The 27,282-nt window shown below is 39.2% G+C and overlaps 1 protein-coding gene across 1 annotated transcript in view; it reads right to left on the reverse strand.

The window, feature by feature from the left end:
* The window catches only part of NEMP1 (nuclear envelope integral membrane protein 1), a 420,672-nt gene extending 395,588 nt beyond the window's left edge, over positions 1 to 25,084 (reverse strand). Inside the window, exon 1 of the mRNA XM_044083655.1 lies at positions 24,901 to 25,084. Coding sequence (XP_043939590.1) covers positions 24,901 to 25,018 — 118 coding nt within the window. The 5' untranslated portion in view covers positions 25,019 to 25,084. The remainder of the gene's footprint in view (positions 1 to 24,900) is intronic.
* Between the last annotated feature and the right edge of the window lie 2,198 nt (positions 25,085 to 27,282).

The following is a 27,282-nucleotide window of genomic DNA, read 5'->3' on the forward strand; positions in this document are numbered from 1 at the left end:
AAAGTTAACCACAAATTTGATCACCATGTGTCCACGGTAGTGTGAAAATACTTCTGCGTGGTGCAATTTATAAGTAAGGGCATGGCATCCAGATCTAAGGAGATCATAGTTCCACTACACTCAGCGCTCATTAGTCCAATAATAGAGTACAATGCACCCTTCGGCATGTATCTAACCAATCATTTGCAAGAGCTGGAGTGGCCACAGAGATCACTATAAGAATACAGGGTGTAAATAATATGTCCTATGCAGACCACCTCAAAGCCCTGTCCCCATACTCTATCTCCTATAGACTACCGACAGGTAATCTATTCCTAACCTACAAGGCATTCTCTGATCCAGCCCTGACGGATTTGCTACACATTCAAAAAACAAACAGCACTAGAATTACCCAATCTAAGGATCTAAACCATGTCTGTGACATATACAAAACATGTTGGAGGGACAGGTATGTGTCGCAGGGATTACCCCCTTCTCTGGAAAAGACACCCCATTCATCTGAAACAGAGCTCTTCCCTAAGCCTACTCGGATGCAATTTGGACCAATGGATGGGAAACTGCAAGTTCACCCATGGCTTGTTGCCTGTGGCCCTTCTGGGCAGGGCAGTCTGAAGAGATCCTGAGGCACAAGCATATACCAAAGCTGTTCTTGCCTGTGGACACTGATAACTGGGAAAATTGGGGCATGAATGGTCAGCCTTAAGAAGGTTCTGCAGCCATTAGTCTAGTACTTTCCTATGGCCCTATAATGCCCATGATCTAAAATGGTTTATGAATTAAATGAACAATGTTAATGATTTTAAGTTTTATATTTAATTATAATGAGACAACTATCGATTTTATAGACTTGGTCATTTATAAAGCCCAGGATTTTGTTCTCAAATTCACAAGGAAGAAATACAAAGTAAAGCATATTTAAAGGTTTGGCATTAAGCATCCAAAAAGGTTAAAATAAAATATAGTTAAGAGACAGTTAGTAGGAATCGTATTGTTTTGGTCAGTAAGTTCCATTACAAAAATTATCCTGATAACCTTGTTAATAAGATTTATGGCAATGCGAAGGCCAGAAAGAATACGGACTCTAAACTTTGCAGACTGCAAGACTTTGTTTTTGTTCTGCAGCCAAGAAACGATTATATTCTAGCCATGGTACTGAGGTCCTCTGTAGATTAACTTACTATTAGAACCATTATAAAAGCTAATTTGAAGATGTTAAGTGGATTTCCAAACAGCAGCAGTAAGGTGAGTGAATTGCCCATGTTTGTGAGGAAAAGAGGGCGAAATCAGAAAAATGCATTCAGGCAAGGTTGAACAAGCTAATAGTGATCTGTACATTTAAAAAGAAAAGTATATTGAAATGTTTATTTGCAATTATTGTAAATACATTGATTCAGGTGTTTCAGCGGTCACTGTCAGGAGAAGGATAATTGAAATACAAGGTATTTATTTTCTTGCAAATCAAGGTGTGAGGTTAACTTAGGCATGCATCTTGTGATGCACTTTATATTGGTCAAATGACCAGAAAAATATACACCAAAATATATGAACATTTATATTCTACAAAAATGGCTACAGTAATGCTCTAAGCATTCTGGTGTGTGTAAAGTTAAAAAGGGTTTTTTTGTTTGCTGTTTCTAACCAAGCTAAAAACTTTGGTTGTAAATTTAACGCCAAAGATTAATTGGATTGGAATGAATGCTGTTGGCAGTTAAAACTACATGTTTGCAATTACCCTCGGCTTAATGACAATTACATTTTTAGGGTGTATTTAAAACAAGTGTGTGAAGCACTAACATGTGATCCATCATTTGATTGCTTGCATTACATAAGTGTGCTGTATATTGTTTTTATCAGTCTGATGAAGTCTCCTTTAAGAGACAACAGTATATATATCACTCAGAAGTAAAGCTGAACAGGAACAAAAGTGAATGGAAACAGAGCATATTAAGAATCAATTAGGGCCAACAGAATGGAGTGGAGAAATGAAGAAAAGTCCTCCCACAGTCCATCCTTGTGTCTGCAAGCCTGATATTAAAGAATTCTCTTAGCTGTAGACAGCAAATCAGAACAAACAGTAATGTTCTTAGAGGTAACCATGGAGTTGGGAATTAAAGGTAAGGAAGAGGTGAAAAGCCCTCACTCTTGACAGGTTGCAGAGCTCCTCAGAGAGTAAGAGTCTCGTTTCCTACCCTTTTGCTCTCTATGCTCCCCCTCTCTCTTTCTCCTTGTCTAATCTCGAACCTTACTTTTACTCGTGTTTATTCTTAAGCTCACCAGAGGGTCAAGTAGGGCCTACATGCAAAAAGGTGAAGGAGCCCTGACTGAGCAAGTTCTTTCACTTTCAACAAAGGTGGCTTTCAAATACCACCTTTGGATAGCTTTGATGTACTCTCCGCAAATACTATAGGAGTCAGCAGGGTAAGTGGAGTCCAAAAGAGGTGAAGTAAGGAAATTGGTCATTTATGGCTAGTAGCAGTTTATAACCAAAGCATTTATCTGGTTGACAAGAGTGATATTTCTGCTCCAAATGACAGATTAGGAAGCAAAATTAAAACATACATTGGCAACAACTGCTGCACTGTTTTTAATGAAGTAGTGCTGGAAGCAATTTTTTTACTGTTTGAACTTTGCCTTCATGTTCACTGAGAAAGCAATGTAGGACACATCTGCAATTCTAAGCAACACAGGACTGGAGACAGCATGCAGGGGTGGAAAGAGAGCATGCAGGGTGGATAGAGATTTGCCCTGTTGCCCAGAGACATAAAAGTGTTCAATTTCCTAAAGCCAATGAATCTCAAAGTAAGATGCACAAATTTCAGTAATGCATAGAGCTATGATGGACCTAGCATTATATACATCATACAAAATCATGTCCTTTATTGTTGTCAACCAAAGGCTCAAAGTTTAATCATCTCAGTCAGTGACTAGATAAATATGACAGTACTCCCAGATCAAAAAGATGTCATTATCAGACCTATTTGTTTTGGTAAAATGGTAGTCCATCTAAGATCAGGCCCACTCAAGAGTACTATTAAAAGCCGCTCAGTAAAAGGTATTAAAAATAGGCAAGTTGACACAGTTGAGTATGAACAGAAGGATAAATGTGTGTTTAAATAACCACCGGCTGAAGATACATATACTGTATTATAGAAACAGAGTATTTCGAGGGAGAATCAACTCGAGAGTCAGAAGTGAGAGTATATGCTATTCAGAGTAACAAAAAAGTTACCAAGACTGATAAGAGAGGTGAGCATGAGTCTATAGGCACTACAAATAGTGTCCCTGAATATATTGGAGATACTTGATATCTATATGAAAAGGCTGGGAGCTACCAGCCCTGACATATAAAACAGTCAGTGGTGATGGAACCAGTTGGGCAACAATTCAGGAAAAGGTAACAAACAGTTTTAGAGACTTACTAGACTCAAAGGAAATATTAGAAAATAAAAGAAAGTCATGTAAGATCATATGAAGTTTTGAAGGATGAGAAAAAAAATTATGTTATGGGATATAGAAGAGTAAAATGTTAGAATGGACTGGATAGAGTCCCTGGCTGTTGCATCAGCAAAGCATTTTTGCTTCCAATTGAAACGCAAGTCAGGACAGAAACCCCAGGCCACAATTGTAATTTTTTATGAGAGAGAACAAGTGATATGGAAGTTGTGGCAACCAAATAGGAAACTGGCTGTAGCAGGCAGAGTGATACCAGGGGATCTGCATTATTTGGAAGGGACTTTAAAATGCCACTCTTGGTTTGCTGATGTGACAATGGAGTGCAACCAGAAAATTGAAATTTAAGTCATCATGACTTGATACTCTGAAGGTATTCTGGAATGGGAAAGGGTTGGTGTTTGACAATCCTGATAAAGCCATTGAGAAAATAAAGGAACTGACAGTGAAACTGATGCAAGTACCAGTGGAGCAAAGGGGAAAGAATGCTACTGAACAAAGAAATATTGATCAATGGGAGAAAGACAAGAAGAGTTGGAGGGAAAATCAAGTTTAAACCCTGTATGTTGTAAGAGCAACTCTTACTATAAGATAGCCATTTTAAAATCTCTGGACCATCCAAACAAAAAACTTAAGGAAAATAAGCAGTTTAAGAATAGCAATACATCAAACACGACTGTGCAACAGAAAGTGGGCTGGAAAAGTCTCAAATGAGAACACAATTGGACTGATCTGTAGTTTTTACAGAGTATGCCATAAAAGTGTGCATCTTGGTTTTTTCTTTCTCCTAGTCGACTTCCTATTCCAGTTTGAGCAAGGTAAGATGTTTCCACATGATGGGATTTAGCCACGTGCAAGAAGATTATAAAGCTTTTTAATGTTAATTACCCAAAGACTGATGCTATAAATATTCAGAAAGAGACTGTTGGTTTATTATGCATTTTTACCTTGGAAGCTAGTTATAATAGTATTTGCTGGAGCTTAACCATGTGCAGAAAAGGATATGGTATAATATGGGAGCGAGTATTTTCAGTACATGACGAAAATTATATATTAGATTAAAGGACCATTCTGAACATTATGAATCATAACAAGGACTTTTAGTTTTGAGGCAATAACTGTTAAATGTTACTTTTTAGTGAACGTCAATATGTTAATTTAAGAGGGTAGGATGAAGCCCTGACTACAATCCAGGCAACACAGCTTCAATTAGTAGCTTGGGTAACTCAAATGCAGGAAGTGAGGGAAGGAAGGGCATGCCCATCCTAGCTGGGAGGGCATGCACGTGCATACTTCTCAGAGTCAATGTCTGACAGAAACCAAGGATGTTTAAGAGGGGCATGATCCTCAAGACAAAAAAAAGTGGGTGGCATTGGCTGAGTTGCATGGAGTTGGTGGGGCAATACACCAGCACGTACTCATTGCACAGTCACAAATGCGTTTGGAGGTGGGGGGAAAAGCCAAAACAGAAGCAAACACCTGGCGACAATATAACATGGTACTAGGGTGAGGAAGAATCCAGGAAAAGTTTAAGTAGGCTCAGTAGACCCAGTGAATGAGGAGGGGAGTTGATGGTAGACAATAGATGCAGAAGTAAAAAAAAAAAAAAAATGGAATAAATGGTGATGTTTAAAGGGACACAAATGAAAATGCTTTGGCTGCCTGTTCCATGTTTTTATTAATATGTGGTAACAAAACATTATTATTTTGAAACACATACAACTGTTATATCATTTAAGGGAGTACTGACAAGTGTTACTGTAGTGAAGTAATTGATTAACCAGTGAATTTCTGCATCAGAATGTTTTATATGGCTGCTAGTTAGAACTGTATATAGTTATTTAAATTCATTTAAATATATTTAACAGACTAGGTATTTTGTAATGAATTCAGACATTTGATTGGCTAGAGAGCTATTCATCGCAGCCACCTGGATGTATTTTAATGGAAGCTCTTTTGTAATCATTAAGTCTGAAGAAGCGTTCATAGTAACGCAAAAGCGCTCGCATCGATATTTTTATGATTCATTGTAATAAAGGTCTCCTTCGCTTTGGATGGTGCTGCCTCTTGAGCTTCTCGATTTATGAATTCATTTTGAAGCTGTTTTGATGTACCTGCACAACTTTTGGTTACGTAAAAAAATTTACTTATTTAACATTTGTTTACCAGGAAAGTCTGACTTGGAATGAAGCCAATTTTCAGTGGAGGCCCGGGAAGAAACACTTTAGATGCATGTTTTTGTAATGTGGGAGGAAACGCACACAGATGCAGGCAGGACATGCAGACTCCACACAGAAGAAACCCCAGCTGAGAATTGAACCAGAGAACCTCTTGCTGTGAGGCGACAATGCAACTGCTGCACCACTGCACCATCAATAAGTCAATTGAAGCAACTAAAAGCATAAAACAAGCAGTAAAATAATAAATTGGGGTCTGTCTACAAGAAACTTCCTCCTCCCAGAACATTCTTTAAGGGACTCATATTGGTATATTCCTAAAACTGTAAAGGTACAGCAGGAAATTGATTGTCTGTGGGACCTGGGTATTTAAGCTCCTATGCAGAGGAGGAAAAATTACCACGAATAAAATACCCTAAGATAGCCATGAACAAATGGATGATCATATGGAACCTAAAACCAGGTAAGGCTAAGGCTGCCTAAATCCAGGTATGGTGGGATGTCGGTGAAAAAGCTGGGCTACCAGTAAAGCCTTGAGAAAGGCTGTGCGTACCCGAGCACTTGTGGTTAAAGGCTGTGCTACCAGTAAAGCCTTGAGAAAGGCTGTGCGTACCCAAGCACTTGTGGTTGAAGGCTAAGTAAAGCCTTTATAAAGCCTTCGTATACAGCCTCTCTCAAACATGAAGGCTCACCTGGCTGTGCTGTCGATTTCTACACAGTGACTGTGTTGGAGGCTGGTGAGGATTCGTCTAGCAGCACATCCAAACAGGCTTTGCAGGCGTCCATCTTCAGACGTTCAGGGGGGAACCACAGTTGATTTTTTTCTAAGGGGCCTAGAGGAGTTTCTCCATTTTTAGTTGAGGAAGAAGTTCCTACTACAGTTCTCGACTGTCATCCTGGGTCTGAGTCTTTTCAGTTTTTTTTTGGAGGGGAAGTTCCTTTAAAAAGAAACAAAAACTTATGCTTCTTCTGTTCCTAGGGATCCACAAAGTGACTGCCAGGCCTTTACTCAGGGGCTATTTACTGCTTTAATATCCTTAGCGCCTCCTCGAGGAGTTTCGGTTCCTGCTCCTCCTTGGTACTCTACTCCTCTTAAAATGCCTAGAGAACAGGATTCTTTTGAAGATAACTTGGATTCTGATGATGAATTCCTAACTTATTCTACTCAAATTATTTTCTCCTTTGGACTATGGGTCAGAGGAGGAGAAATCTATCAGATATTCCTTTTGAGGAAATTTCCTTTGGAAACACTCTCTAGGATGATGGGATTTTTTTTTTTTAACTGGGATTGTGCTCAGGTCTCTGATACCCATAAGAGGCTCTATGAGTTGCCGCAGTTGGAATCTCCTAAGCCTGTGCCTATTCCTCCTGTTTTGGCTGCTTTGCTGGATGCTTTTTCCAATGCCTCTTAAGTGGACGATTCTCTGCCCCCTGCTCCCAAGAAACCTGTCAGGTTTTATAGGGTGCCTGAGGATTGTTACTTTTTATATAAATGCCCTGCTGCTGACCCCTCTGTAGTGTCTGTAGCCTCTGATAAGCCATCTCAATTGCATCCTTCACCCAGGATACTGCCTTCTGACAACTGACAAGGACAGCAGAGCTATGGAAAGGATGGGTAAGAAGGTTTGCATTTCTGCTTCCCTAGCTTTTACTGCTATTAAATTATAAGACCCATATGTCTAGGTATGTGTTGGCTATTCTTTCTCAGGCCTGTCAACTTATTTCTGATTTTCCAAACTCTGAGGGTAAAAGTTCAACTTGAGAGGAAGTCCTTAGCAAGGAAAGAACAGTTCATCTTTCTATTAAATGCAGTAATGATGGGGCAGCAAATGCCTCTTCTAGGGCTGCTGTTTTTGGTTCAGTGATGAAGAGGTATTTGTGGCTTAGGTTTTAACCTCTACCTGATGATATTAAGGCTAAGTTAATGGATACTCCTCTGGATTCTAAGCTTTTGTTTAGGGAAGCTATTGCTGCTGGTTTGTTTAAATCCCTTCAAGATAAGGGTAAGAATTTACAGAAGCTTAAAAATGCGTTTGTTTACCCTGCTAAGCCCGTCTTTGTTTGTAGGCAATCCAGCCCTTCTACTAAAGGTAAGAAGAGTATTAAAAGGCTCCTCCTAGGCTCATCATTTTCAGGGACTCCAAAGACTTCCTTTTCAGACTAATCAGGTGCTGTATGACTATCTTTCCCTTCCCGTCCACATTCCTCTTACTTCACCTTTCTCTTTCTCTTCCTGTTTGGCTTCAAATCACTTAGGATTTTTGGGTTCTGTCAGTCATTCGTCAGGGGTACTTCATGGAGTGGAAATCCCATCCTCCTTTTATAGGGATTCCTTAGCCTCCTCAGGAACACGTTCCCCTTTCCCAGTGGTTCTTCAAAATCTCTCGATTCAGGGCACTATTCAATAGGTGCTGATGCCCCAAGGAGAAAAGGGTTCTACTCCAAAATGTTTCTAGTGCCCAGGAAAGAGGTCACTTGGAGACCTACTGTAGACCTCTCTCATCTAAACACTTTTCTAAATAGGTCTTCCTTTCGGATGTTGTCCCTTCAGATTCTGTTTCATCTCTTGCTCCCTCAGGCCTATATCAGTCTCTGGATCTCAAGGAAGCTTATCTCCATATTCTGATCCATCTTGTTTTCATCAAGTTTTTGCATTTCTCTGTTGATTACTGGCATTTTCAGTTCTCAGCTTTGCCTTTTGGCCTTTCTACTGCCCCAAAGGTGTTCACCAAATGCCATGCTCCTGTGGGATCCAAATATTTCCTTACTTGGATGACCTGTTGATTCAAGTGTCCTTGCCAGAGACTGTTTTGCAAAATCTTCATTTTGCAGTTTCCATTCTTCAGAGTTTGGGGTTCACTATACATTTCCAAAAGTCTTCTCTGACTCCTTCTCAGATCATGTTTTTCTGGGTAGCAGGATTCAGATGGTGACAATGTTGGCTTCCCTACCTCCTCCAATGGCCTCAACTCTCATTTCTGTTCCTCTGGCTTTCATTACTGCCAGGGAGTTTCTGAGAGCTCTGGGTTTCATGTCATCCACCATTCTGATGCTCCCTTTGGCCAAGCTTCACATGAGAAAGTTTCTGTGGTTTCTGAAGTCAGTATGGCTTCAACATGCACATCCTCTAGTTTTTATAGTTCATTTTCTTCCTTGTCTCAGACAGAAACTTTACTGATTGAATCCAGGGATCCCTTTCCATCTCCTCCTTCCCTCTCAGGAATTGTTCACAGACACTTCACATGGGATGGGGGCAACATTTGGCTCCCTAAAATTTCAGGAGGTGTGGTCTCATCAGCAGAATGAGCACATTGATGTCAAAGAAAAGAGAGCTCTTCTGCTGGCTCTTCAGGCCTTTCATCCTCTTTTCTCTCCAGGGCCTCTTAAGGTATTCACAGACAATACCACAGTGATGTGGTATATCAACAAACAGGGAGGAATTAGATCTTTATCTTCTTTGCCAGCTGGCACTTCTGGCATGGGATCTTTCTGTCAAGTATCAAGTGACTCCTCAGGCAGTTTATATCCCTTTCAGTCAGAACACTGTAGCAGACACACTGAACAGCTCCTTAACTCAGTCCCAAGAATGGATGCTTCACAAGGATGTGTTTCTGGACATTATCCGCCAGTGGGGTACTCCTGGAGTGGATCTTTTTGCCTCTCCTCTGAACAGACAACTTCCTCTGTTTTGTGCCACACTTCCAGGTCCTCTAGTGTGGAAGACAGACACCCTCTCATTTTCTTGGAAGGGGATGTTCCTTTATGCATTCCCTCCCCTTCTTCCCATTCTGAAAGTCCTGTTCAAAATTCTACAGCATGCTACCAAAATCTTGTTGGTGACTCCCTTTTGGCTGCGACAGCACTAGTTCCTCCTTCTTCTGCATTTAGCCAGAGGCAGTCATCACAAATTACCTAATAGGGTGGATCTACTCTCACAAGACAAGGGATCTCTCATACAGCTCTACCTATCCATGCTTCAACTGACACTGCGGGTAATAGGATTTTGATTCCTCATAGATACCTTTTTTCTAAGGACATGCTGCAAGTCCTGCAGGAGGCCAGGAAACCTACTGCTAGGAAATCCTACTTATCCAAATGGAAGTGGATTTCTATTTGGTGTCTCTTTCGTAACCTAGACCCACTTACTGTGGATGCTCCTTTGGTTCTCTCTTATTTGCATGAGTTGCTCAATGCTGGTTTGGCCTATTCTTCTATTAAGGCCCACTTATCAGCGCTCTCTGTCTGCCTTTTTCTCCTTCTTTAGCTTCTAGATTTAAGGTGAAACAATTTCTTAAAGGCGTTCTATTTTTAATATTAGACCTCCCAGGAAGCCTGTTCCTCCTTCCTGGGAGCTTAATTTTGTTTTGGAGAAATTGTCTCGGGCTCCTTTTCCTTGTAACATTGTTCCTGGAAGACTGTTCTTTTGTTAGCTTTTTACTTCTGCCAGACAGGTATCCGAGTCACAGGCCCTTATGGCTTGTCCTCCTTTTTTGATCTTTCACGAGGACAGTGTCCCCTTGCACACTAACACTTCTTCTATGTCTAAGGTGGTTAATGAGATATTATTTAATCTATTAATCTGCCTTACTTTTTTCCCCTCTCCACAAACTGACTGAGAGGGTGCTGCATACTTTGGGCATGCATAGGCAACTCAAGGTTTATTTGGATAAGACTAAAGCTAAGAAAATCTGATGTTATTTGTTCCTTTTCATCCTAGATCTTTGAGACTTGCTGTATCCAAGCAAACTATTTATTCTTGGATTTCTAAGGCTATTTATTTTTATTACACTTTTCATGGCAAGAGTATTCCCTCTTCAGTCAAGGCTCATTCTACTAGAGCTGTGGCTTCTTCTGGTGCTTTTTCAAGGGCTTAGATACTAATTCTATTCTTGAAGCAGCTATCTGGACTTCTATATATACCTTTGCCAAGCACTACAAGTTGAATGACATCTATAGAGCTACGGCTTGTTTCGCTAGTGCCTTTCTTCGTGGCTTTTTAGGGGACTCTTCTGATCCTTCCTCCTCCCTTGTTTCCTCTTGAGCTTTGGCACTCTCCTATATGTTAAGAATACTGTAGCAGTGAAAGTTAGGACACAGTACAGCTGTGTAAAATCGTACCATAATGGTAGATATCCTTGCCTTCATATCCTTGCCTTCACTGCTGCAATATTCGCTCCATTCCTCCTCCTTCCTAGTATTTTGCCTTCCTGTCTGTACAGATTACCTGTTGGTTCCTTGGACTGGTGCTCCTACTGGGACAATCAGTTCTGACTGTGGTAGGCCTGAACATCACCTTTATGCCCTGCGCTATGCAAGGAGCATTTGGATGACATTCGGCGTACCTTTAAGGGAAAAGGAGTCTTTGGCAGACTGGCTGGATGTTGGATTTCCATGGCTGGGAATCCCCATATGTTAAGAAAAGTGTAGCAGTGAGGGCAAGGACATCTTTATACAACTGTACTTTCCACAATTTAACTACGTCCATCAAGCCTCGTTTACTGTATTTTAAACATAATAATGGCACAAGCTTCACTGCGTTCTTACACACACTGCTTTACAAAAGTCCTCACAAAAGTCCTCGTCTGAAACTTCTCACCTTTTTACTGCGTGACAAGAAATTCCTCTGTGTTTATCCTGTCAGCTTATGCCACAAGGAAGTGTGAGAATAGTAGTACAAACACAACACCTGCAAAATTTCAAAACAGCAGCAGCTAATAGCAGGAATGTTTAAAAAAACAATGTCAGTAGTAAGACCAGTAGTCTAGGAAGTTACAATCTAGAAGACACAAGACCAGAAATACAAAGGAACAGGAGCAGCAGGTGGAAAACCAAGAGTAAAGAAAGAAAACTAGCAGGACTCGTACCTCTCAACATCTCAGTGCAGGAAATCTGAACAAAAGCAGAAAGAATGGGGGAAGAATTTAAATATTGCTCCTATAAAAGTTGCTAGAATAACAGGTTTTGCATTATTATGTATTTGCTGAAGGATACAATGTCTGAAAGTCAAATATTTGTCATTACTTAGTACTATTTAGTGACTTCAGTCTTCAATGATTTTCCAGAAAACCACAAATTTTATGAGGAACAGACCAAAAATAGGAGGCGAAAATCTGGACATTCTGCAAAAATCTGTACAGTTGACAGGTATGGGAGGACTATATACTCATTATTCTGCAACATCAGAAGAGATATTTTAGACGGATTTACACATCACAAATGCTCCTCTGTGATAAACTGCAATAAAGAACATAACATTTCAATTTATCTGTATTCATGCAGAAAGAAATCCATCTAACTCAAAATAAGCAATGAGGCCACTGGTGAAGAGAATTATATTAACAGGCATGGGGTACTAAAACCAAACAGAATATCAGTACCACAGCAAAAATACAAACTCACAAACAGCATAACATTCCACAACATTTTCTGCTTTGATCAATGTGCACCATCAATCAAAAGCAAACCATGCCATGCAAAAATGTACAAAAGATATTACAGACTACTTACTTTTTTCCAGAAACAAATGCAGATCTATCCCTTACTACACCTGGAATATAGCCTTTCTTAGTAGACACTGGCATTTACCCTTTTTTGCTTTTTATTGCCCTTTTGAAATATGAGATATTCAAAATACATTTTTTGCCCCAGTGTTTTGATGACACGTAATGGAAAGTTCTTGTTCAGAAAGCAACGCATATACTTTTAATTACTGACATTTTTTCCCCTCAGATGGGAAATTTTACCAAAAAGTCTCCTTTCAACAAACCACCAGATTTACTTTATTCACAGCTAGAATACCTCCTGCTGTACCTAACTCATCCCCCCAAAGAATTTCTTAAAAGAATCATAACTTCCAATGACTGTATCCTAAAGCTTTTTGATATCATCAGGTATAATCTCACATTTTTAACAAATGCTTCAATCTCTAGAACTACAAGAGTTACTAAAAGCAGGACAAATGACAAACTGCTCAGCCCAAACTAATCCTTACAGTACTCGTGTTGATTTTGTAAGTCACATAAACATAACAAATATTAAGTTCTTTGCAAAGCAATACAAAAATTAAACTATGTTAGTATCCACTCAAGTTGTAGACATACTATCAGCAGCATTTTATCTATCCATCTGTGATCTTTCATATCAGGTTATGCAGTTATATCTGTCATTAATGGGGTTATAACAATATATAATGAAATATGAAAATTACGACAATATTAAAAACATCTGAACATTTAACATTTTTTAGCTGCCTTACAAAGATGTAAAGTTGTGTTGCCCATTGTGCAAGCTTTATAATGAAACCATTGAATAGCATGTACATAGCATGATTTTGGAATTATTCATGCAAACATGAACAGAGAATACTATACATCCAAAAGCATCACTAGGCTAAACAGACAGAAACATCTAGAACTGTCTATTTTAATAAGACTCAAACTAACTGGGAAAATTGTTTAGCAAGTAGAATAATACCTCATCTCCCTGTGCTGCAATTAATTGCCTTTTTTGTTCTTTTCTGAGGAGCATACGGCACTTAAATGACATTTATAAACTGCACACATTATGAGACCATATACTCCTCCAGCCCTCATTCTCCATTCCCCTCTTCACTACAGAGCTTAAAAGAAAGAAAGAAAGAATTACACAAATCTTGTTTTCATGCTTAGCAATAAGATCTTTAAGGGTACATTGTCATCATAAAGCTCTTTCTTTTTAATTTACCCCAACACTCACCTAGTAACACTTTATTAAAGCATATAACTTACAGTCAACAAAACTCAAGACCAATGACTGTCTATATGCATACTAGCCTTTTTAGGTTCATAGGTTGGTACTGGGCTATCTGCCCGAAGGCACATTAGCCCAGCCACATTGTGCGCTATTCACCGCCCCTTTAATAGTTCCCTAGACCCTTGTACTAGCAGCTACTACCCTAGGCCCCTATCTAGTAGTGCTGTTGGTGTGATCCCCAGTGTGAACTTTCTGTTACCCATCCACTCATCAAGGTTCCTCTTGAAGAGTGATAGTGAGGGGCTCTGCCTTATGTAGATCGGGACCCTGTTCCATAGTAAGGGAAGTCTCTGCGAAGGGAATCTATCCCTCCAGCATGTTCAGTTCATTGTTGTGTTGAGGTTTATATCCCTAGAGAGAGTGTAGCTCGAGTAGATTTGGTTTTGCTAAGATGGAGCATGTTCAACAATTCTGGGTTGGACATGGCTCTGTAAGTTAGACAGAGATCACCTCTGAGAAAGCGGTATGCAACAGAGAACAGTCTTAGCTTTTTCAATCGTGCTGCATAGGGCAACTGTTTGAGGCCAGTAATCTTCTTGGTTAGGTACCTTTGTGGTCTCCCCAGCTGCTGGAGATGTCTAGCCAGGTACATTCCAATTTGTGCATTGTACTCAATAATGGGTCTGATGAGGGAAGAGTAGAGGGGCACCTTACATCCTTAGATCTTGATGCGAACCCTTTCGTGATCAGATGGGTCACATAGAAGGATTTTCTAACCACTTTGGCAACATGGTTATCAAAGGAAAGCTGACTATCTACTTGAATCCCTAGATCCCTTATTTCTTCTTCAGATTTCAGGGGATTACCTCCTATGTTGTAGTTTGCGGGTACTCTGTTTTTTCCAAAGGGGATTACTACGCATTTTTTTGCATTTAGCTTGAGACCATGGCTTTGACACCATGCATCAGTCTCATTTAGGCCCTCCTGGAGGATCTCCATGTCGGCCGGAGACTCTATTATATCACCCAGTTTGCAGTCGTCTGCAAACTTAGTCAATCAGCCACAGCCCTTCCGTGCTTGCCTGTACTTCTGAGAAGTATATGCCAAACAGGAGGGGCCCCAGGACAGAGCCCTGAGGCACACCACTTGTTACTGGTCTGGATTCGGACATAGATCCCGCTTCTCCTACTTTATGGGATCTGTCTGAGAGCCAGTTTGCGATCCATCTTGTGACATAAGGGTTTATGCCCAGGCTGGTGAGATTATCAATAATACCTCAATGGGGAATGGTGTCAAATGCTTTAGCTAGGTCAAGGTAAGCAGTGTGTACCTCCTTTCCCTTATCTATAGCCTGAGTGACTGTCTCAAAAGAAATCCACCAGGTTCAGGAGGCATGATCTGCCCTTGACAAAGCCGAACTGTGTGGGGTCCAGTGACTGGAGGTTCCCAATCTCTCCATTTATGAGTTCCATAATGATTCACTCCATAGCCTTAGAAATCAGACTGGTCAGGCTTATTGGTCGGTAGTTCCCAGGGTCAGTTGTGGCCCCATCCTTGTGTAGCGGGACCACCACTGCCGTGCGCCATTCTATGGGCACATATCCTGTGGAGAGACTGAGACTGAACAGGGTATTAAGATGCGGGGTTAATTCCTTTTGGAGCTCGCATATGACACAGCCTGGGACACCATCTGGTCCCATGGAGGCAGTGTTTTTAGCTTTAGATAGAGCCTTGTTAACCAATGTATCAGTAACAATTGGACTTACACAATCCCCTAGAATGGTAATAGGCCCTGTAAGTGGTGAGGGCGGGGGGGATTTGCACTGAACCTGTCAGCCAAGATGTTGGCAATGTCAGAAGGGTCAGTGTAGTTTGTTCCATTCTGTACTAGCTCAGAACAGACCTGAGCGTTACCATTTAGGTTTTTGACGTAGCCATAGAAGGCCTTATGGTTATCTTTGGCAACTTTCTTTTCAAAATTAGCTTTAGTTGACTTAATGAGGGCCCTCAATTTCTTACTAATGCTGATCAGGGATGATTTTTCTACTTGAGATTTGGCCTTTTTGTGTATAAGTCTCCTCCTTTTATTGTAAAGTTTGCTTATGGCCGGGGTCTACCAGACTGGTTTCTTCTTGCTTGAGGAAGGGGTCTTGGTTTTATTTGGGATATGCCATTTTTGTCCCTGCAGCTAAATCTCAAAGTCTAGCATACTTCCACTTTTTCCAACATTAACTCATCCTTGGCAACATTTCCACAGCCATATGGCCAACAAAAGATCTTCTGGTGACATGCGGATACAAACAGCCAAATGTTCTGCTCCAGAACTGGTCTGTTACATCTTCCAAAACCTCTGAACAAGTGTCAGACTAGCTTACCTATTCATGCATTATCAGTGGTCACTTAATACTGACCAGTAACTGACATCTGCACCACTCGCACTCCCCAGTGTATCCAAAGGCCTTCTAAACACTGTTTTCAATCACGCCAAAAGAAACATCAATGTATGGGAATCTTGATCTATACTGGGATCCACAAATAAATCATAACAGAACGAGCTATCCAAACGTCCATTACCGCAACTATCTCCACTTCTATCATCCCTTATCAGTTTAGCAATGACTCAGAAATAGCTTTTCAGCTTACCATTACAGATGCACAGTTTTTAGAGTCCTTATAATATAAAATCAAGATAAGCTGTTCACACCACGTTTAAATCAATTTCTAGCAACATTTCAGAGTAGCTACTTAATATTCACACGACATGACAAAGTAACTGGACTCAGTAAAACAACAGCCTCTCTAGTTTGAGCATTGATCAGTTTTCCCCAGAAACTGTTAAGTTGAAATTCTACAAACTGTATTTCTAAGCTGCTGTGTTCACCAACAGCATTGCATCCAAGTACATAAACAGGATAACCCAGGAATGTACTACACTTAAGAGAATGTTGTCTATATAAAATAAGCTGCTTAATATGTTACAAGAGCCACATTCAGACTGACAAACCACTGCAATCTTCACACCTTGTAAGAATATGGCACTTTCAGTGCTGGCAAACTATGTAGTAAAAAACCTGAACGATGACTCCTTGCTTCAAAAAATATTTTAAAATTACCATCCATCCTGTAAGAGAAAAAAAAAACATACAATTAAGGTAGTTCCCTTGTGTTTAAGTCCCTCTAAACTCCCAGACTAAGGAAAGAACACCACATTCACCTTGCTGGAAATAATATACAGAAAGCAGCTTACACCAAAGAGCCAAGGTGGTTACAAAATACTGCATAATACTTCATGTAAGCTGCTGTCTGGGGTCTACGGCACCATAGTTTGTCCCTCCTGAATTTGGCTTCTCCCATCCCTATTTACGGATATATATCCCTGCTCACTAACATTTGGAACAACTATTAAAAACACCCCTACATTTATACCACCTATAGCAAATTACTGCAGAAAATTGTATTATAAACAGATAATCCCTAAAGTTTATTCTAACCTACTGAATTTACAAACCCAAAATAATTTAAGTGGAAACCTTAAATGTAAGATATTATACTTACCTAGCTGAGCTAAAGCAGACTGGTATATCCTAAGGATTGCAATAGCCCCGCTCCGTTCGCCCTCGCTACACTCGGGCTCTCTCCGCTCCCCTCCCTGCCCTTAATTCCCACCCAACCCCACTACCTCTAGATTTATTGCCACTTAGACACTCCCACACTTGCTAGCTCCTATCACCTTCCTGCAAAGTTAATTACCCCCCACCCCATCCCTCTTCCTCCTTTGTAGTAGCATTCGTCAGCTCCTAGCTGCCTCCTTCTCTTTTCCATTATAGTAACCCATTTCACACTATCGTCCGATAGTGCATTTCCAGGTACATAGTTCCTCATCTCTCTAGATATGTTGTACTCCTTTCTACTACCTATCCTATTAGCCCCATACCAACTAACCTTATATGAAACCCAACCTTTCTTAGGACTCCAAGCCCCAAAGGCCCACACTAACACCCCAGAAGCCAAACATCCCACCTTTTATCATATCCATAGTACCAGGACATATCTAACATCATGCTCACACTCCCTACACACTAACACCAGGAAAATTAGCTCTAGAATCAAACATTACTATAAACTTGAAGATAAATTCCTGAAACTCATCTCCAAGCTTATACTTAGTCTATTAACCAAAAAAAGGAGGATGCAGAACAAACCAGTAAGCAGAAACAAAGCACCCTGAACCACTGCTAGGTAGGCCCACAAATTTATTAAGCCGAACAGTTCACTCGAAAAAATAACGCTGAATCAAATCACCATACGTTTTCGTCCACAACTTCATCAGATTACACTAATACATTCAGTTAACTGCTTTTATATACTCATCAAACTTTTAAAAAACAGCCAGTAAAAACAATCATTGTACATAGAAATGCATTGAGTTACTGCCCTCTACTGACAAGGAGGATTATTACACATTAATGTCACAATTTTGCTGATCTCATTTTTAATACAGGGGCAAGTGAGATCATGTCATTTAAACCAGGGAATTTACTGGCCTCCAACACCACTTGCCAGTATAATTCCCTGTATTCAACTAAAGTCTCCCACATACCGCCCTGGGGTCCTTTGGCACAACCTCTAATATAAAAAACTGAAATTCAGCTTCAGGACAAGTTTTTGTGTGTTTGTACAGAGAATTTGTTTCACATTTTATACGAATATCATAGGTGTGCTCATAAATTCTCTGCTTAACCTTTCTTTCACTCTTGCCAATGTAAAAAGCATTACATTTTTTACATAACCCAACATAAATAATCCCTTTTGTGTTGCAATTCGCAAAAGTTTTTAAAGTTAAAATTTTGTTATTTCTGGCAGGTAAAGTAATGGTATCCCCAGTAATCAAATAAGAACAATAATTACAAGCACCACATTTAAATACACCAGCTTTTTTGTTTGTACCTGCTAACCTTGAATTCCCTTTACTAGACATGATCTCACTTGCCCCTGTATTAAAAATGAGATCAGCAAAATTGTGACATTAATGTGTAATAATCCTCCTTGTCAGTAGAGGGCAGTAACTCAATGCATTTCTATGTACAATGATTGTTTTTACTGGCTGTTTTTTAAAAGTTTGATGAGTATATAAAAGCAGTTAACTGAATGTATTAGTGTAATCTGATGAAGTTGTGGACGAAAACGTATGGTGATTTGATTCAGCGTTATTTTTTCGAGTGAACTGTTCGGCTTAATAAATTTGTGGGCCTACCTAGCAGTGGTTCAGGGTGCTTTGTTTATACTTAGTCTATTACTTGATGGGGATATACACCCTAACCCTGGCCCTGCCAGCTCAGGAATATAGTCTCCCTCTACCCGTAACTTAAGCATCAAGCCTGCAATTTCTAGGCCATCCAGCTCTTTCCTGTCATCTTAATATCAGAAGCATCAATAACAAGGTGCATGAACTTCATGCACTCCTTGCTGATTTCTCCCCTGAGATTCTCTGTCTATCTGAGACATGGTTAAAACCTACTATTACCGATAATGAAGTACTACTGCCTGGGTATAACATACACAGGTTGGACGATGCTTCCAGGAAAAGGGGGTGGGGTAGCCATACTCTACAAATCTGAGTGGATTGTAACCACAGATGTCATACAACCACCTCAGATTTAGAGATTCTAACCACCAAACAGCAACCCAACAAAAGTAAATGCATTTATATCATCTGCATGTATATTCCCCCAGGTAATAATATAGCTACACTTGAAGATACCTTACACTGGATATCTAGTCACTACCCTCAAGAAACCTTACTTCTCGGAGACTTTAATATAGATTGGGCCACTTGTTCTTCAGAATCTCCTACCACCCATATTAACCTGCACTCATTTACGCAAGTTATCAAACACCCCCACTAGGATAGGCAAACCCAACCATAAAAAAAGTATACTCGATTGGGTACTCATTAACAGTCACCCCAACCTGTACACATTTGGTACCCTCCCTGATAGTCTAAGTGATCACCATCTCACATATGTAATCAAGCACAAAGTAATCAATCCCCAACAACCCTTACTAACAAATGTTAGAAATAAAAAAAATTTTGACTTGGCCATTAAATTCTTGTAATTGGTCTATCCTAAAACTTCTCCCCTTAGAAGAAGCAGTCTTGTATTTTAACAAAAAATTCCTTGAGATTTTTGATTTTTACACACCCACTCGTTCAAAGAGAACTAAGGCAAAAGCGGCGCCTTGGCTTTCAAAAGAAACCGGGTCAAAATTAATCTCAGAAATAAAGCCTGGGCTTTATGGCGAGCTACTAAACTCCCTCATGATCAAATCAAATAGAGGCAACTTAGGAATGAGACTAAAAAACTTATACTACTAAACAAAAAAACAATACTACTGCAAATTACAAACAGAAAATCAAAATAACCCTCAGAAGTTCTGGGCAGGGTTGAATAATCTACTACACCCTAGACATACTACTACCCTTGTCCCAGCTGCCTCTACTGATAAACCCCCAGAAGCAGTCTCTGATAGTTTTAACCGATTCTTTACAGAGACAATTCAAGCCCTAGCCAGCCAACTTCCTCCTAGCTCCCATAGCCTAGATAGTACCACCCCTAGAAATCTACCCTTATTTAGCTTTCAACCTGTTGCCACATCACTTATCCGTACCCTAATCATTAAACTAAAATGCCATTACCTACCCAGTGTCATTACTTATCAATTGCACCAAAGTAGAAGCAGAAATTCCCGATATCTGGAAAATATCCTATTTAATCCCTCTTCATAAAGGAGATAGTTCTACCGAACTCTCCAACTATACGCCTATAGCTATACTCTCTCCTCTAGCAAAGATAATGGAAAAATGTATTCAGAAACAGTTCATGCACCACCTAATACATAACCACCTCATGGCAGATACCCAGCATGGCTTCAGACCTCACCACAGTACCACCTCAGCCCTACTAGTCTTTTCCAATAACACAAACCTTAATCGTAATAATAACCATATGTCTTTCTTTTTTTGGATCTGTCCAAAGCTTTTGATATGGTTGATCATCAATTATTAATTCATACCCTGCAATCACTTTGTCTAGATCCCAAAGCCCTTCAATGCTTTAATTCCTACCTAAGTGGTAGACAGCAGGCTGTATTTTGGCATACCAAACTCTCTACCCTGCTACCCAACACCTTGGGAGTACCACAAGGTTCTATATTAGGGCTCCTGTTATTCTCCATCTTCATCAATGATTTGAACACTGTCATACCTAAAGTCAGCTATATCCAATATGCAGATGACTCTACTCTGATTTGCTCAGCAACATCCTCTACAGTTACAGTTAGCTACCCAAACCACCTTTAACGCAATAGAAAACTGGCTTACCGATCATCGCCTGATACTGAATCCTAAAAAGACTAAAATGCTGTTATTCTCACCTACACAAAGGTCTAGCGCCATTAACTTTACAATTAAAGCAAAGGATGGCACAAAAATCTCACCTGACCACTCTACTAAACTACTAGGTGTCACTATTGATAACTTAAAATTTGACCTACATGTTAACCAGTTGATCAAAACCATCAATAAAAAAACTAGGTTCATTGTACAGAATAAAAAACTACCCGACTCCCCCAGCCAAGGTTGCCACTGCTCGATTTCACCTTCTCTCTACTCTCTTGTATGCATCCCCTCTTCTCCGTAATACTAACAAGAAAGTCCTGAACAAAATCACTATCTGTTATAACCACATCGCCAGGTTTGCCAATGGGCTGCCTTTCAGGACACATTATTGCATCAATTTAATCCAGCTTGGATGGTCTGAAGTACCCAGTCTAATCTTGTATGACCAACTGGTTATGGCCCACAAAATTATGTACAACCCTGAAAACACCCCTGCACTCAAAAATCTGTTCACCCTGTATAACAACCCTACACCATTGCGTTCAACAGACTCCTTATTCAGATATGTAAAACTAACAACCTAGCCGGAGACTCTCTTTTTACAAACTCTGTAGGTAGATCATGGAACTCTCTACCACCTGAGATTACCTCTCTCTCTTCTCTAGGTCAGTTCAAAACAATACCTGGGATCAAAATGGACATGATATTGTATCAAGCCTGGCTAATCTTTTCTCCGGATTATGTACAGCTGCTATGTAACCTGTCTTGTACTGCAACTTTCAGATCTACTCTGAACAATTGTTCCTAAGAAACTATTAATAATGATCGTTCATCGAATTAATGTAAAAAAATTCTATATGGTTGTCTCTGTTTTCTGTAAATATTCTATTTTGCTATCTGTGACATGTTATATTTAATTATATTTTTGTTATTGTTTGGAGCTTTTCTCCCCGGGCCTCCGCTGAAAAGGGACATATATCCAGTCAGACTATCCTGGTCAACAAATGTAAAATAAAATATTTACACAAAGACATTTTTTTTTTTCATTTTTAGTAACAAAGAAGTTAATTCCATGTTTAATGTTTTGGTTCTAACACAATTAACTACTATTAAAAAGAGATGCTCACAACTCCGTATTACATTTTAATTTTGTAGTTGCCATGCTGCATTGGTGGTATGTTTTCACTGCTTTGAATTTTTTTGTATATTTTGCTTTACTGTTTCCACTTAAGCCCACCTCCAGCAGCCACTGCATTGTAAATTATCTTTTACTAACACACAGACATTTTTAACAGGACAACATAAGAACAAAATTAACAGAAAAAAAGTTTTGCTCAGTAGTAATTAGGCTTATGCAAGAGTAGTCAAAGGGGGGTTTCAGGGGCTTTAGAATCCCCATTCTCTGATAAAGCCAGTACCTGCCTGAAATTCTGACTTCTGAGTTAGGGAATTTACATTCCAAATTATAACATTTATTATTAAATTTAAAAACACATGCAACTTACAAATTACTCCCATCCCCCCTCCCCCAAAAATCTGAATATATACTGGGTGCTATGGGATCTCAATGACTAGCAATATAGTCTGAGAAATTAAACTGTTAACATGTTTTTAGGAATACAGCAAATTAAGTACATCACAGTCTGTAATTCCTACTCATTTCATTTCATGATCCTTGTTAAAATGTCTCCATATTCTTGGCTGCAGGGGCTTTTAAAAGAATGAAGCATTTAAGAAATAGTGAGCTACATTTCTATGGACTCCTGCTTTCACACTAAACAAAATCTGCTGATTTTTACCATAAATTAACTAGTCAAACTTGGGACTAATGAAAATAGAGCAGCTGCTCCATCAAAAAAAATCCTTTAAGAACTTCATACTCTAGCAAAGAACTTTTCTTTATTTATGGTACTGCATTCATTTGTTAACCAGGCAAGTCCTACCTGTTTGTCCAGCTTCTTATTTTAACTCACCTGGGCAGCGTACATACTTTGCAATCTAGAAGCTGCAGACTGAGTTGTTATTCAAGCCATTTAAGTATGAATTTAGTAGTACAGGCTTTTTCCTTGCTCTTTAACCAAATAATATTCTATATAATATTCTAAACTCAGACTGGATATTTACTCTGCTATTTAAGCCCAAGCTACAAATGAAAAGGAACCATTATGTGAGACTACCACTTATTTTATATATAGTGAACGCAAAGCAAAAACATGCTGTGAGACTACAGATGTTTCTTTCCTGTTTATATTTAGGTTAAACAGCTGCTGAAAGCTACATTTTGGCAATCATAACTGCTTGAAAACATGTCAGTTTGATGCAAATTTTAAATTATTCTTATGAATTCTAAGTACAGACTATTTCCAGAAGCCATAGATATATCCCATATGCAATGTACATACAGTTTATATTACAGCAATAGGTATTACAAAGTTAATAATCATGGAAACGAAACTATGAAAATTAGACGTCTTAAAACTCAAGCAACATTCCACTGCCAAGAAACACTTTGAATAATACAAGATACAAATCACTGAAATTAATAGCTTTCACAACTAAGGGAGAACAGCAACTTTTTATACTAAAAGCATCATTGGTTCAGGCCTAAAAACAAATGGACAGAGGCAGCAAACAAATGCCCTATCCTGAAGGAGAGTCCCTCTTCAATACTCAACATTACTACCCCAGAAATATTCATTCACAAATGGAAAGTATAGGAATAACTATCATGGCAAAGGTGATTTGAACACCTACTGGGATAACATGGCTAGGCTTAAAATGGCCCTTCAGGGCAGTTAGCCTAGTCATATTTCGTTCCAGTCCAGATCTTTGGTCTGTTCTTCATAAAATGTATTGTTTTATGGCAAATCACTCAGGACTGAAGTCACTAAATGACGATACACTTTTGAGTTTCAAACTTCATATCCTTAAGAAAATGCATAACAACACAAATTCTGTTAGTCGAGCAACTTTTTATGTTCATAACACTAATGTTTAAAATTTGTCCCTATTTTTGGACCTCTGTCCCCCTTTGTTTTAGGCTTTGTCTTGACTTCTTGTGTTAAGAGTTTGAAATATATAAGTCTAGTATTCACCTATGAACCTTTAAAAAGATAAACCAGCTTCTAAGTTAGCAAGAAAAGTAAAATAATATTTTTAAAATTTAGCATTACTAAACCATAAACAGAAACAAGAAAATAACAAAGGTAAAAAATAATAAAGCATGATAAAGAAAACACACTGAAAAGCAATTTGCCAGAAAATAACTCACTATGAAGAAACTGTTTACTTTGTCTAAAAATGACATTTGACAAGTTTAACAGCAAGCTATACCAAGAATTGAGCACAGCCCAAATATGTCAACTTGCACCTACATAAACATATAGGATATCAAGAGCAAGAAAGTGGTGGCTGGGAGAAACTTGTGGTCATACTCCACTTTGTAACAGAGGAAACTACATTATAATCTATTGAACAGGCATACCAAGTTCTGGCCTAAGAACACAAGTTTACTAACTTTAGATACAGTAACAGGTACCAATAACATATTTTTACAATTGCAAACTGCACTTTAACACACATAACCACCACCTGTCCTACTGTGTGAGCAGCAAACTGGCAAATACAAGAACATGCTAGTGTACGAAGTATGGGGAGTTTACTAGAAGGGCAACAAACCTGTACATTTCATAAGGAATACGAGAGTGGGTGAAATTTTACATGTACTACTCTGGGGAATTGGAGTCTCATGTTTGAATGGGTATCAACAATGCACAGAACATGCTGCAGTTAACAAGATTAATGTCACAAGCCAAATATTTGTTAGTGAAACTGCAAGAAGTTCTTCAAGAAAGTTACACACTTTTGAAAACTAAGAGAAATAAATCACATTAAGTGTGTGTGGTGGGTCCTTTATAATTGATTTCCCTTTGGAAGGACTTGAGTAGTTTTACTTTTTTATGGGAAATGCATACCAAATAAAATGAAGGAAATCACTTTCAGTTAAGCAGTGCTTGTTCTTAAAATGAAATAAAAATGTGATTAAGTTCAGCCACCAAGACAGAAGAGGCCGCTGACTTGCTGCTTCCCTAGATACTTCGTGACAGTCGCAAGCAAAATGTGAGACATAATGTGAAACTATACCTGAGCCTTCAGGCTCGCTGGCAGTGCAGTTAACAAGGAGTAATACGAAAACTATGCTGTATTTATAGAACGGCTCAGTAACCCCGAACACCACTTCCAACTTCATCCCTCCCGCCATGGTGCTCCTTCGCCTAACAGCCGTTCTATGAATGACAGGCGTAAACACGCCGCAATCAGAAATGGCGTAATAACGTAACGAGATGGCAGTGAGCCAGAGGGGGGATTTTTGGTTCCTAACATCTCAAGGAACAACTTAGAAAGTCAGTGGTTTTTAGCAGGCGCAGCTCTCACATTGAGTGGTAATATTTCTCATTTTGGAAACAAGGTTAAGAGAGATATGTCCGGTAAACATAAATACATGGTACAGGAGTGTAAAACATGATAATAAATAGTGATTATTGAACAGTTTGGTATGGAACGCTGGAAGCATAGCTCTCGATGACTCGGAAAAATCCAGAAATAATTAGAGACAACTGGGAACACTTTTAATGTTATTACTTCATGAGACATTGAGAGAATGTGAATTAATATACATTTTATGAAGTGAAAGAAGTCTGTATATCTAATTACTCTCATTATTTTATTTAAGTGCAATTTAGCACATTGTCGCCAAAAGTCACACGTTTTACAAGGGATAAACAGCATAAAATATATAAATAAAAATAGTTTTATAAGTATTAATTTACAAGGTATAAAGGAACATAAGTAAAATTTGAGTCAAAATCAGTGACAGTTGAGGAGTGTGGTTAGAAATGACGGTTAGAAATTAATGGGTAGCCTCCCCGCGTACAAGCTGAAGAAGTCAGTCATAATGACTCGGTGAGAGTAACTCTGCTCCAGAACAGGGCTGCAGCCACAGAATGTAATGTTGCACTCGTGTGCTCTTATTGCTGCCCCCCGGCCCATAGCTGACTTTAGGCACCAGTAAACTCTCCAGTCACTTGGGGAACCCAACCACAGCAAGTTATCTTATTTTCATATTTTGTATAGTGTCTGTCAAACCAATAAAAGCTAGCACCACAGTCTTGTGTACTTAATAAACCAGATGGGTAATAATAATTCTTATTGATATCTCCTTTAAATTTCAAGGATATGTCTGGTTATAATACGATAGTTTTGTCAAGTAACTGGCTTCACAATTTCATTAAATATTTTACCACTCTGACATAGTGCCCTTGACTTAATTAAATCCCGCTGGTGGACATTCTTCCACTAAAACTAACATCATAGCCAGCTTTGGGCACCTGTAACACCCATGGCTGCAAGGATCCCCTTTAATCATCCTTGATTATGTGGAGGCCCAACAAAAGCTGATGACTCTGTAAAGGCTGTTACAGCCGAGGCGCTAGGAGATTTTATGGTGAAATTCTCACTGTTTACTTTGCTGTAGAATTCGCTGTGGAATTAAGCAGATTTTTTACTCAAGAAGAAGGCGTTACTGGTTTTTGAGACGTGGTAAAATATCTTTTTCAAAAGTGTGGTTTAACTAAAAGCTGATGCTGGTTGGGGAAAAATGAGGAGGAAAAAAATATTAATTTTCCAATTACACTCTTTATCTAAAACAGGATTGTGACATAACCCTGTTAGGAAAAAGCTGATAATCAGCGAATGAACTTGAGCAATGTAAGAGTTTGAGATTAGCAGCCCAGAATAACATAACCTGGAGTTTAAGAGCTGATGCTTCTGATCTTCAGGGATGGTTTTCTCTTTCAGGGAGTTGTATAAATACTAGCGGAACACCAGATACTATAACTCTCGCCTTCTTTGCTCAAGAATTCTGGACAAAGCCATAAATGTTGTTGTTGTTTGTCTTTCGGCTTTTCCCGGTAAGGGGTCGCCACAGCGGAACTCCGGTCCACTAATGATTGGCAGTAGATTTTTACGAAACGCCGAGATGCCAGCTCAGCGCCCAACCTTCAATGAAGGCACGCCCATTTACGCACGCATGTGTTTTGAATGCTACCCAACCGCGGGGAGGACATGCAGACTCCACACAGAAGGCACTCCCAAGCCAAGCCGAGAATCGAACGGGAGAACCTCTTGCTGTGAGGTAACAACACCACCGCCATACCACCGAGGCAGACTTCAATAAATAATAGCAGAATAAAGGGACAAAATCAGGAACACTTTTTAAATATTACTCTAATTCACTTAAAAAGTGAAAAGAATAATATGCTTTGCATCACTGTATTTTTTGAATAATATGTATGAAATTCTGATGTCTGAATGTATTGACTGCAATCTTGAATGATTTATCAGCAAATCAAACTTTGTTTACAAGGGACAGGCAAAATTATGAGGGAAAATCAGCGACATTTTGTAAAATCAGGGTCTAGTGACAGGTTTGTATTACTCCTCAATTAAGTAAATAAAAGAGATTCA

The sequence above is a fragment of the Protopterus annectens genome, chromosome 9.part0 (assembly GCF_019279795.1).
Source record: "Protopterus annectens isolate FY-2018-M chromosome 9.part0, PAN1.0, whole genome shotgun sequence".
NCBI lineage: Eukaryota > Metazoa > Chordata > Ceratodontiformes > Protopteridae > Protopterus > Protopterus annectens.